This window comes from Melozone crissalis, unplaced genomic scaffold (genome assembly GCF_028551555.1).
Source record: "Melozone crissalis strain CALT ecotype California unplaced genomic scaffold, PUWL_Pcris_2 ptg000002l_1, whole genome shotgun sequence".
Classification (NCBI taxonomy): domain Eukaryota; kingdom Metazoa; phylum Chordata; class Aves; order Passeriformes; family Passerellidae; genus Melozone; species Melozone crissalis.
Window position 1 is genome coordinate 20375539 of NW_026535780.1, and position 12963 is coordinate 20388501.

The 12963-nt window shown below is 39.3% G+C and overlaps 1 protein-coding gene across 3 annotated transcripts; it reads left to right on the forward strand.

Annotated features, from left to right (window-relative positions):
• The first annotated feature begins 776 nt into the window (after positions 1-776).
• Positions 777-10754, forward strand: LOC128948355 (RING finger protein 151-like). Of its 3 annotated transcripts, XM_054293158.1 has the most exons (7): positions 777-829; positions 3427-3540; positions 4501-4724; positions 5949-6088; positions 7881-8073; positions 9445-9565; positions 10521-10754. In XM_054293158.1, the coding sequence occupies exons 3-7, from the start codon at positions 4519-4521 to the stop codon at positions 10752-10754; spliced, it is 894 nt and encodes a 297-aa protein (XP_054149133.1). In that variant the 5' UTR covers positions 777-829; positions 3427-3540; positions 4501-4518. The 3 variants fall into 3 exon arrangements, with proteins under 3 accessions (XP_054149133.1, XP_054149050.1, XP_054149216.1); XM_054293075.1 differs by lacking the exon at positions 777-829 and having other exon boundaries at positions 3373-3540; XM_054293241.1 differs by lacking the exon at positions 777-829 and having other exon boundaries at positions 3377-3540; positions 7911-8073.
• The last annotated feature ends 2209 nt before the right edge of the window (positions 10755-12963 follow it).

Below are 12963 nucleotides of genomic sequence, written 5' to 3' on the forward strand. Positions count from 1 at the left end.
CCAGATCCTTCACCAACTCCATTCTGCAGATCCTTCACCAGCTCCATTGCCCTTCTCTGGATTCTGGTCTGTGCCAGGCATGTCATGGATGGCATTGTTCTGAGTAGGCTGTGCAGGACAGCATGTGTCATACAAAAATGTTCTTTGACAGAATAGCTATAGTAGTTATGTAGCTCCTGGTACAGGCCTTAAATTGGCCCATAATTTTTATATAAGCTTTTTTCTGAAAAAAAAAAAAAAATCAGTTGTTTGCATTGTTCATTTATTCTTACCCTCCTCTGTACCTTCTCTCTTACACAAATGTTCATCCAACTCCCCAATGTACCAGTTAGGGGAGCTGAGCTGAGGGAGTAGCATCCCTCAGCATCCTTGACTGCTGCTGTCTGTCTTTCTTCCCTTTCTGCCCTGGCTGCAGTTTCTTATGCCTGGTCATGCCCTACTTACACAGTCCCTCGAGCTTTTGCTGAGCCATCTACAAGAAATTCTAGCCTAACTAATCAAGTCAGGGTATGGTTGTCTGCATGGTGAGTTGCATGGGCTAGTTCAGGAAAAGGGCAAATTAAATGTTCTCACTGATTCAAAGGAGGGGGTGGAGGGAGGTGGGGAGCACATTTATTTGTGGATAGATAGGCTTGGACTACTATAAGAAAACTGCTAAAGTTAATTTTTTCCCCCCAGTTCAGTCTTAAAACAAGTCAGTTACTGAGAGTGATGCATCAAGTGCCTTGTACAGTCACAGCTGAAGGGGTGAGTCTGCCCCTTTGGGCACTGATGCTGGCCTGAAGTGGCTTACAGTGTCAGAGTGGCAAAAAACACACTGAAATATTGGGTCTGTATAGCAGAAGTTGTGAAAATAAAGACTGAAGAAATGTGATATCTCAGTGTCACCTCTCCCTGGGCCCTGCATGGACTCTGTTCCTGCAGCATCTCTGAAAATGCTCTCTTAGCCGTGCACATCTGTAGTTCTGGCGTGGTTCACTCCAGACTTTCAAACAGTTTTGCTTTGTTTTGTCACATGAAAAAGAAGCGTTTTTTAAAAATCTGAAGCTACTGCAGATGCAAAAATGAAGGTCACTAATTTCATTTCAGTGCCCTTTCACAGTGGAATAGCTTTGGTTAGTGCCAGGCATTTAGCATGCTATGAGATGATGTGGGAAGTACATCCCACCTGTATTCTCCCTGTTACCATACCCACACCAAATCTCTGTTTGAGGGCAGGGAAGTCTCAGGGCTGGTTGTGGATGTGCATCTGCCTGGCAAACCACGTGGGATGACAACTGTTGAAAAATCCTCTGAAGTCTGGAGGAGATTTTTGCTTGTCCAGAACTGCAGGGAAAAATAAAGCATATGAAACAGTAAGAGGCAAAAAGAGGTAAATAGTGCGCTTTATCTCCCAAACAAAGAAATCTCTGCACAATGATACCCTTACAATTTATGCACCCTCCCCTACATGATCTTCACACGCCCTTGTCATGCAGTGGTGATTTTTGGTCTGGGGTCTTCTAACAGCTTTTTGGGCTCTCTCTCCATGTCCATGCAGGCATTTAGCCGTTCTTATCTCGAGTTGCAGCTTCTGCTGATGACCATGAGCTCCTCATCTCCTGTTTTGTGCTGCTTGTGCACCTGCTCCCCGGTAGAGCGTGGGAAACTAAAATAAAGTCCTAGGCTCAGGATAAACATTACTTAGCAACAACTAAAACATCGGTGTGTTGGCAGCATTCTTCTCATTCTAAAGGCAAAGCACAGCTCTGTAGCAGCTACGGGAAAATTGCTAAGGAAATTAACTCAGTTCCAGCCAAAAGCATGTCCAGGCAAAAGTCCACAGCTTTCAGCCTAAGGCTTCCACCAACCCAAGCTGCATATGCTAAGCAAGTAGATATAAGCAAACAGCATTCTAAATCACACAGTATTATTATTAGTAGTAGTATTATAATTCTATGTGACTTACTCTATTTAGAAGTTATTTGCTTAAGCAACTGACATCTCTCAACAAAATAATTTCTAGGTGCAATCTAAAAAGGAGTGTGACAATTGGTGAATTGCAGTACAATTGTGAAAATAAGTTTGAGGCCAAATGGAGAAGTGAGAAGTTTCTGGGGATAAGCAGAAGCTGAAAATTATCTCATTTTGTGGTAAAGATACTGGGTAAAGTGATCTGTACTGCTAAAGTGCATGACGTTCATCAGATGCTCTGCCTCTGCTTATCTCTTGACTAAGGTGCATCTCTTGAAGTTGATAAGAAAATAAAACATCTCTGATTATTCAGGTCAGGAAACTTCTCCTGGAAGAGGTCTGGGACTTCAGTAACAGCTGCTGGCATAGGTCCCAGATCCATTGCCACAAGGGTTCCAGTGCTGTGTTTTGCTGCTCCAACATGAGTCTTCAAAATGTCCTGAAGAATCCCCCTTGATTGTATTTTTTGCCTCAAAGTTCCCATCCACTCTTCATTTGAACTTCAGTTTGGCTGGGGTTTTATATTATACATCCACATATATTTATATACTGATGCATATGTATATAATATATATATTTTTTGTTGCTGTTGCGCTTCATTTCTTGTTAAGCACAAATAAAGTTTTTTTTGTTCCCCATTTGATAAAAATACTCTTTCTTGCATTGTGTTAGTCTTTAAACTTGCTAAAATATGCTGAAGAGTGTCTTGAAGACTTGATCCTCAGGGACTAGTAGTGTTTGTGCAAAATGTAGCTCACAGCATCCACAATTCCACTAGAACAGTAGAGTAGAACTCTAGGACAGTAAAAGTGCTTAGTTTTTCTCTCTTACCTGTCCTTGAAAGTTTTCTAAAAGCAGAATCCTCTGGATTCACCAAACCAAATCAAAGTGTTAGGCTTACAGTTCATATTAACTAATCTGTATATGCAGTTTAAGTCCTCTAGCATAACTTAAAGGGTTCAGTAATGGCATCTTTTGTGGTGTTTTAAGTGAGCAACTCTAGTTATGCTACACAGCAATGATATTTGCCAATACAACAGACTTGACTGTAATAGTTTTGTTTAAAAAATTAAGTGCCTGTCATGACTGGATTAAAACAGGTCAATAAGGAACTTCTATCTTTTTCAGGAATATAATTTTACCAGATTTCAGTTGCTACTTTTCAATAATACTAATTCTGTTGTCTTCAGTCTTACAAACAAAGCTGGCTTCAAAATGGATCATCAGCAGGGTGTTCAGTTTTTTGATAAATATCTGCATCAGTAGTAATTGAAACAGAGACTGATGATTATTTTCACCCTAACCTAGTCAATTATCCTGTGTTGAATTGTAGGTTTTCAGTGGCTTGCTTTGGAAAACTTGGTTTTAAGGGGCTGTTAGGACAGCATCTATTCAGTAGCTGGCTTGTTAGGCATAGGACTCAGTCACTTAGGAAACACTACTGAGCCTTACTCTTTGTAATTTTTCTCATAGGCATAATAAAGCAGTGAAGAGAAACTGAAGGAAGCATTACATGCCTTACTGGTCAGAAAACTGTTTCTGAAGTATTTGGGCAAACTACATGTATATGTAGTAAAATCTACAAAGGTAAGATATCTTCCTTTTCTATTTTATTTAGAAAATCTCATAACTAATGAAAACCTCTTTCATGAGTCTCAGTGGGTTTACAAAAGTAACTTTATATGTCAAGGAGCAATGTGGAGCCTAAAACTTATTCTTTTAAGCAAGTTCTGTGGAGTCTTGCCAAATTTCACGAGGTTTTTCATTATAGGATTTAGATGAAGGCAGATTGCCCATTAGTTCTTCTTCACAAAGCTTTCAAATCCATTCAAAAGCTTCTCAGTTTTATAAAATAGATCATGTAGGAAAAGACAGTAGCTCTTCATGATTTCAGGGTTAGCTGCAGTTTTGATTTCTTTTACTTCCTGAATATTAAGTGTGTCTTTAAGCATGTGGAGATTTCATGCTGTTCCTCTGAAATGGAAGGCTACAGTGACTAGAGAGTCTTTTTTTCAGTAGGAAAACAACATCTTAAGTGATGTGCAGTTCATAAATCCAGGATTTGCTAGCTGAAAGTGCCACAGCTATTGTTGGTAAGAACACCATTTTCTAAGTTTGTTGGGCATTATATGAAAGGTGTTAAAATGGAAAGCAAACATTTGCTTTTGAACTTGTGTGATGTTTCTGCTTCAGGTAGAATTCATGTTAAAAAAAAGCTGTATGTTTCAGAGTGGCTGCTACAGTTATGTTCAATAACAGCGTTCAGAAGAAGTGCAGCTCCACTGTGCCAAAGTCTTTGCTTTCAGAATTCAGAATTTCTTGATAGAAAATTGTGATTCTGACATCCAGCAGTACAATTCTCAAATTCCCTTAAATCTGAAAGTCTCTGAAGTGTGTAAATGTTTGCTTGCATTCACACATTCACTTCTTTATTCACTGTATGGTCTCCATGTTTTTAGAATTGCTGTCAGGCCTCTTTGTGGATCTACCCACACATATTCAGCCCAAAGATTGCTTTATTTCTGCGTGCTTGGGGTTTTTGAGCAGGCTGAAGGTGTGGAGAGCATGGGTTACGACATTGAGCGCTTCGTGGGCTATGTCAATGAGGGGCTGCTGTGCTCCATCTGCCGAGATGTGTTGGAGGATCCGCTGCAGGCTCCCTGCGAGCACGCGTTCTGCACTGCCTGCATCCATGGCTGGCTTGTTCATCACAGCAACTGCCCTGAGGACAGACAAGTCATTGATGTGTCTTTGCTACGACCTCTCTATAGGTACCCAGTAATCTTGCTGTGTGTTGAAATTAATGAATTTAGGATTTCTCAGTTTTGCTTGCACAGCTTCATCTCCTGTCGATACTGTTGCTCAGGCTGTCTTATCCAGTATGCCTGTGGCAGACACCAACTGCTTACTTACAAGAAAGCATTAGCATTTTCTATTTATTATAACTGTTAGGGTGTTAGGATTTCAAAGCTGAAAGGACACTTAGTTTGTTCTCTACCTTTTTATATCTTGAATGTTGATTCCAGATGCCTGTCTGGATATTATTCTGAATGTCCTTTACCGCACCAAAATTTTTCCATACTTGATTTCAGAGAAAGCAAGCAAAACGACTCTTGATGTTAGTCACTACACACTCTGTATCTCTTTTCTTTTCAGACTTAGTTAGGTCCTGTAGTGGTGTTTCTAATTAACAATTCCTGGAGATATTAACCAAATTTATGACCTTCAAATCCTTTTTAAAAAAGATCTTTAGACATAGGAATGTCTGTTGTAAACCACCTTGTTGTGTAAAGTGGGCTGTTCTCACTAGTGCCTTCTATAACTGGTCAGGCAGTTGGACCATATGATTGTTGTTGGTCTTCCCCAAACAAACTGTTCTATTTCAAACTGTAATTCCTGCTACTGTCAGAACAAAACAGTTTCAACAGTAGATGCTGCTTGCTGGTTAACATCTGCATTATCTAATCTTGCTCAGATTAACAGTTATGTATTTATAGTCTCCAGCTACAGTAAATTTAACGTTTTTAGTACTCATAACTTAATTTTTCATTCAGGAGATTTTACTATCTGGAAGTTAGCTATAGTGTAGACAGAGTACTAGAGTTTAATTTTTAGATTGTTTTGTCTGTACTCACTGTAGTCCTTTAGTCTGGCGTGTTTAGAAACATAGAACTTAAATAGCAAATGAGTAGCCCTGGTGTTTGTTATTGATAATATCTGCTGAGCCAGTGAAAGGTCACAATTAAAAATTATTCAAAAATAAAGATTTCATTTGCACATTTAAATTTGGAGACTGAATATTTCATTCTTTCTTTCAAGCTGTTTTTTCTTGATATGGTCACTTGAATTCTTAAGAAAGTAAATAAATTCAGCTAGTTACTCACAATTTTTCCTAATGGAGATTGGAATCTTGCTTTCTTTTCTCAAAAGTTGAAAATAGAAATTTTTCAATAATGTTCGCAGGTTTAAGAACAAATTCTTTTCTTTGCACGTAGATATATGAAAAATGATTTAAACCGTCTTCAGCTACATTGCAGAAACAGAGAGTATGGCTGTGAAATGGTTTGTTCTCTGGAGTCTATAGACAGGCATGAAAGGGAGTGTGAGTACAGTCAGATACCCTGCTCCAATGCTGGTGAGTAGCATTCAAAGTTGAATCCTTTATATTAAACAAACACGTTTGTCATCTTCCTGTCAACAGAACTGCAATAATGGCCATTATTTCCTAACAGAAATTCAAAGCTTTGGCACAATCTGCCCTTTACAGCAGTGTTTTTGAACAAAATATAGTACCAGTATATGGCAGTCATGATGATTAGCAACTGTTTCTTATACAAAAACTAACCAAAATGAATATGATGAACTTCAAATGTATGAAAATGTAGTAGTGCATTAGTTTTGTTTTCTGTCAAATGATGAGTTTGTTTTCCAGTTCTGACTGCATGTTTTGATGTTTGAATGAATGCAGTAGCCCCTGCAGAAGACCTGGGGATCATAATTTATTTATAAAATACCTGATTGCCTGGTGCATGTGAAGCTGTCAGCTCTGTGACATAGCTTTAACAAGAACATATCTTGGAAATAAGAATTATTCTAAGCAAAATTCTAGTTAGAATTGTTCATGTTGAGGTTTTTATTTAAAGCAAGACTACACCTCCTGAGAAAGAAACATACCTCTAAAAAGGAACATACTGTTAAAATTTCCCAGTTGAATTCATTTGAAATGTTGTCTGTTCCTAGATAAAGATAAAATCTAATTAATGATGCTAAGGGCTGCCATTGTAATTAATTATGAGATTATGAAGGTACTAGAATTGCTCTGCTAGAAGTTATAATTTTTCTCTTATAATTTTATAAGTTATTATAAGTGACTTCTGCAGATAATTGATTCACCTGTTCTACTTCCTACAGAAACAGTAGTGTTTTACAGATTTATGTATTTTACTGTGTTTTACAGATTTATGTTTTTACACTGCACTGGTGTTTGGGGTGTGAAGGCTCTCACTCCAACTCTTATTGCTCCAACTCTTCTCCAAAAATACATGGAGTGTATTTTGAGTACCTCAGTTACAAATCATTACATTTATTAGTAAAGCTCTTCTAGAGAACTCATTTGTCATTTTCTGGCTTGGTTTATTGGGAAGTTTCAATACTCCATTGCTTCTGTTTTCTTAAGTTGATATTCTCTTTGCATTAATGCATTATTCTCTTTGAATTAAATGCAAGTGTGTACTTCATCAAAGTCAGTCTCAGTAATTAAACTACAAACTTCCTAAGTTTGACTTCATAAGTTGAGACTACAAACTTCAAGTTTAGAGAGTTGAATATAGCAGTAATTTATATAGTGCTAATTTTTGATTCTTTACACTTTACTTTTAATCACTACAGAACTGCAAAGTTTGTATCCCAGAATTTCTGTGGAAATATTTCTATCTTTGTGTGAGTTATTAAATGTTCATAAATAAATGTTCTAACTTATTATGGTCTAGTACATTAGCGAGAAGACCCAACAAATTGTTTGGAAAACAAGTTTACATTCCATCTCATCCACATCTCTCTTTACTACTTCTTTAAGTTTGATAGCATAATATTTTTTTACACTGAATACATGTGTATTCTTTATAAATTCCAGTCATTACAATCTATGATGGTAGCACAGGCAAACTGCTAGTGTCTTAGCTTGGCATCAGGATTGTCATTACTGAAGTTGACTTAATGCCAGACCAGCAGTAGAAGACTTTACAGAAAATACAGAAAATACCTCCTTGCAGCTTTTCAGTGTTCTAATGGATAAGTATCTTAGTGAGAGTTGTATGAGTAGCTATGTATGTGTAACTGTCATATTTCATGTCCTAAGGAAATCACTTCTCTCAGCTTCCTTTCTTGACTGATTTTGTTTGGAATGACTGAGAGTGCTTTTGTTGTAGATGCTGTCTTGCCTTGCTCCCCCTGCTCAGGTTGCACGGTGCAGATCGAGCGGCGGAACCTGGACGGGCACCTGGCGGTGTGCGAGTACCGGAGCCGCGAGTGCCCCAACGGCTGCGGCTTCACCATCCTCAGCGCCGAGGACACGCAGCACAACTGTGTGGCAGAGCTGAGGACTGAGCTGGAGCTGCTGCGGTACAGAGCTTGTCCTTCTCTCAGGGCTGGGCTGGGCTGGGCTCAAAGTCACTGCAGGAAGCACTTTGAAATACTAGCACTGCATTCTGGTATGTGTTAAATGGGCCGTTAATTACTTGATGCTAACGGGCCAGAACTTCATCATGTGTCAGCATGGACTTTAAATTCTTGCTGGTTTGATTCTTTTGTTGTTGGGTGTTTTTTTCCAAGTTACCATAAATCTTAAAATACCAATGCTTGCAGTTGAACAGAATCGCAAGCTTACTATTTAAAATGACAAAAAACCTAAGAAAATGGAAGCTGGCAATTTAATTTTTCCGTTGGCCTCTTATACAGATGAAGCCACATTATTTAAGAATTGTATTTAGTTTATGTTTTTACAGATTGAGAAGATAAAAATCTGTAAGTATTTTGGCAAGTACAGGTAGATTCAACCACTGAAGGTCTAATTATGATTTTTTTTTAAGTTCTGGTAGATAAACAGTCAGTGAATATGACTCTTCTTACCAGCATCATTGTTTTCCTCTTACGTAAGTTTCTGTAGCTTTCCCTTTGTACTATATTCCAGTTGTACTTTGTTTTTTTTCCCCACTCATGCTCCTTCCCATTTGTATCTTTCAGCTCCTAAGTGTTGTGCTTTTGAACACTGCTGTTAAGTCAGGCTCAAATATGGTTTAAATGCATTGAGACACAAGTGATTCTGCTGCCTGGTTTCTGAGCTCAAAAGGTTAATGTAGTGCCATCTGGTTTTGGCTGTGGGGCTGTGTGAGTGACTAGGCTGTAACAGTTTACTGCATACTGTCATTTAGTGTCCACCATAAAACTGAACGAGGTTACACACAGAACCATGGAATCATTTAGATTGAAAAAGAGCTTTAAGATCATTGAGTCCAGCAGTCAATCCAGTGCTGCCAGGCCCACCACTAAACTGTGTCTGTAAGTGCCTACCATGTCCACACACACAGGCTGTCTCACTTCCTTACATGTTTAGCAGTACTACAGGATTCAGACTTTTTATCTTGGCTGCTTCTTATTTCATAACACTCAGCAAGCACATACTGTAGGCAAACACCAGAAAATCACTTAAAGTCATAAATACACCTTCTTGAGTTCTAGGAATATTTTATTTGAGGAGTATGATTTGACTGTCCCTCTATAGCCTCCTCATGGGCACTTTAATGCCCCTGGGCACAATGCACTTCTTTATGCTGTTTTTCTTTCTAAATAAATAAATCAGGCCTCTACGGAGGCATTCTGTAGAGCTTGATGGGAATCAGTTCAGTCTGCTTGGCTGCAAGAAGGCTTTCTGGATTTTGAAGATCATTCTTTTCTCTGCTTACAAGACTTAACAAGGAGAAATAAACTTTTTAGGTCAGAAATGATCTGCAGAGTGGAGGAGGCAAAACATGAGATGGAGTCGAGGTTAGATTCACAGAGAAGGCATATGGTCCAAAAAGAGAGTATTCTGCAAAATGAAATTGAAGAACTAAAGGTAAATACAATTTTTTTTTTCCTCTCTTAACAGTCTAGCTTTTTGCTTTTCCCAGTTGCAGTTTCTTATTTTGTAAATAAAGTCTCATACAGAGGAAAATGGCATTAAGTATGGGGAACAAAACCATCAAAGCTTTGCCAGGTTATCTCTGTGGAGAAGCAGGCTGGATTCTGTATTCCTGTGGTTTACTGCTTCAGGTTCACTGGAGCTCACCTGGGTACTCCACCCGTGTTCTGTGCATGCATAACATTGTCAGCAGATCAATCTGAAGCTGCTTTCAGTGTCTAAATGTAGAGTATGCCTCACAAACTGGATGTAATTAAACATTCAGCTCCATTTTTAATTGCTATCCAAAGTGGCTTAGTCCAGAGCTGACACAGAGCCCTACTACCAAGAGTGGTATTTGCACTGTGATCAGGTTGGAAAGGTTCACAGTAAACTTCATCAAGTAACAAGCAAGGCTGTCTTATCCTTTTATTCATCCTCTTTTTATTATATCACAGAAAAATTATTTTTAAAGCAATCATTTTTAAAGCTTTTAAAAAGTTTTAAAAAATTTATAGTTCACAGTTTTATTTTTACTGGATTTGTTGTTAAATCCTTGAAAAATGTATCTGAACATAACCACAACCATATTTTGTTTGGATTCTTGAAACAGAAAATAAAAGCAGCATGTAGGTAAATTGGCTGTTTCTTACCATACTTCATGAGAAACAAAATATGCAAACAAAATGTTTTCGTAAAACATATTGGAATCTTTAGAACAAGACCATCCCACAAGGTGAATGCTGGATTGTGTCTCAAATTGTTTACATTTGTTGCACTATCAAAAAAAAAATTTGGTGGTTTTTATTCTGAAGACTCCATTACCCAACACGCGTGGCCAGCTCCACTTCATTGCAGCATCATTAGAAGAGAGTTTGTTTCTTGCAGTAAACTGGTGTTTGCATTTCAGAGTCAGATGTCACGGCTGATGTCGGATGTGCGGTCTCTGATGGCTGCAGAGAGGCAGCACCGCCAAGAGCTGGAGCAGGCAGAGCTGGAAAAGCGGGAGTTAATGGAGCTGCTGAAGGGGCTGCAGAAGGACTGCAGATTGACTACTACAGAGGGAAGCAGGAAGTCAAATTTCCGTCCTTTGACACGACTAGAGAGTGTGAAAAGAAAACCTAGGGAAGTTACTGTTATCTAAATAGTACTGAGCTCAAAAAGCATTTTCTTCAAATACCAGCTTCTGGCAAACTACTTTCTTTGAATGATTGGTAAACTTTATATAATTTCTGATTTACTTGGGGTTTTTTTAAGTCTAAATTAGAACTGTATTTCCTTTGGGGCCATAAAAACAAACAGAAGATTTTTTTCCCCGAGGGAATACTGGTCATTAAAACCAGTAATTGGAAGACATAATTTTAGCTAATGTTTTTATAGAAAGGGAAAGGAGTCTTGTTCTCTCTTTACTGCATCACTTACAGGAATTTTTCAAGACTGAAACTACAGCCTTTTAAAGTCAAAGACACTGACTGTTATGGACCAGGAAGAAAAAAACATTTCAGTATCTCTTTCTGAAACAAAAAAGCAAATGTGATCATTTGGGATGTACTTAATTTGGGGAAAAGTAAATAGTAGAATCAGTAAGTCAGTAATAGAAATTAATAATATTTTGTTTGTTTGTGGTCAGTAGAAAGTCTTATTTCAAAGATGGAAAGCAAGCACTTTAAATTGTAATTCTTCTGCTATGTAACAGCTTTGGGTGAGGTTGACTATTGCTTTAGAGCTTCTTCTCATTTCTGAGGCTGATAACACACTTAAGAGACTAATACTGAAGCCTGAGGTAATAGAATAACCTTTAAACATATGTGTGAATAACTTTGAGTTTGTGGGAATGGATCTGCTTCTTACTTAAAACTTTGAAGCTTTTATATGTGAAACTATCAAGTATTTCTACAGGATCTTTTAAGCATAAGACCAGTCATTTGGTACTCAATGTCTTTAAAGTATATATAGATACCTCGAATATCCTTTATTTTCTTGTGGCAGGTTTAAGGCTACTTGATATGCACAAGAGATGAATATTTGCACAGTCACTTGGGCTTCAGACATCTGTGTTAGTGCTCAAGCAGGCTTCAGGGCGTACCAGAGCCTGGCTCTGTCATCAGAGGGTAACAGAACACCTGGGTGGAAGTAGATCAGTGATCTGCTCTACTTAGCAGTACAACTCAAAAGTGGAGGTGGAAGGATTAAGGGATGTTAGAGCATCTGAGGAAGAGATTGACTGATAGAGCATTCTCTGCCTCCCCTGAGGCAAGTGTACCAGTCAACTGCACCTCAGAAAGGGGAGGGTCACTAAAGATGAACCTAGGGTGGCAGGTCTGTGATGCAGGCAAAACCATTGGCCCGGCTAAAGTGCATCTACACCAACACACAGTGTGGGCAGCAAGCAGGAGGAGCTGGAAGCCATTGTTCAGCAGGAGGGTTTTGATGTTGTCACCATCACAGAAGCATGGTGGGATGACCATCATCATGGGAGTGCTGCAATGGCTGGATATAAACTCTGTAGAAGAGACATTGGCCATCGTGAGTCAGTGAGGAGCAAGGGGTGGAGCTTCCTGTGTTGCTGCTGAGTGGCTGATTATAAGAGGTGTCTGGGGAGCGCGGCGACCCGGAGCGGGCAGACGGGTGTGGTGAGTCTCTGGGGCGTATACACGGCAGTTTGCGCGGCAGTTGGCACAGGCAGGGCAAGCAGGCAGGGTTGCCAGCTTTCTTGCTAGTAAGGAGTCCTCTGTGTTGTTTGAGGTCTTTCTGCTGCCTGGTTGTGTTTGAGGTGTCTGTTAGTAATGGTTTCTACATGGTCAAAAACTGTGGCTGGTATAAGTGTAAGTGACCAAGTCGAGCCCTCCAAAAAGTATGTGTCTGTACAGACCCATCCATGCCCAGAGTGTTTGAGGTTATCAGTGGCTTCAGGGAGTGTTGTGGAGGAGACCTGACTGCGGTGTGAACAAGTGAACGACCTCCTTTCGTTGGTGGCTGAGCTTAGGGAGGAAGTTGAAAGGTTAAGGAGTATCAGGGAAAGTGAAAGGGAAATAGACTGGTGGAGTTCAGCCCTTCCATCTTTAAGGGAGCCCTGTGACCAAGAGACTGAGGACTTATATGCCTCCCCGTCTCAGGTAACAGAAGGGCACCTGGTAGATGAAGAGGAGTGGAAATGAGTCCCCATTTGGGGACGTAATAACAAAAACTCCTCCCCATCCCCATCATCCAGCCAGATACCACTTCAGAATAGGTATGAGGTCCTGGATGATTTAGGAGAAAATTGTCTGTCCAGTGAGCCCCCCAATTATGATTCATCTGTAAGATGGATCACTACCTCTAACACCAAGAAGAAAAGAAGGGTAATCGTAGTA

Coding starts and splice junctions, on each gene's coding strand:
- LOC128948355 (XM_054293158.1), top strand. CDS start 4,519: ATGGGTTACGACATTGAGCGCTTCGTGGGCTATGTCAATGAGGGGCTG. Junction 4,725..5,948: donor TTGCTACGACCTCTCTATAG/GTACCCAGTAAT, acceptor CTTTGCACGTAG/ATATATGAAAAATGATTTAA. Junction 8,074..9,444: donor ACTGAGCTGGAGCTGCTGCG/GTACAGAGCTTG, acceptor TAAACTTTTTAG/GTCAGAAATGATCTGCAGAG.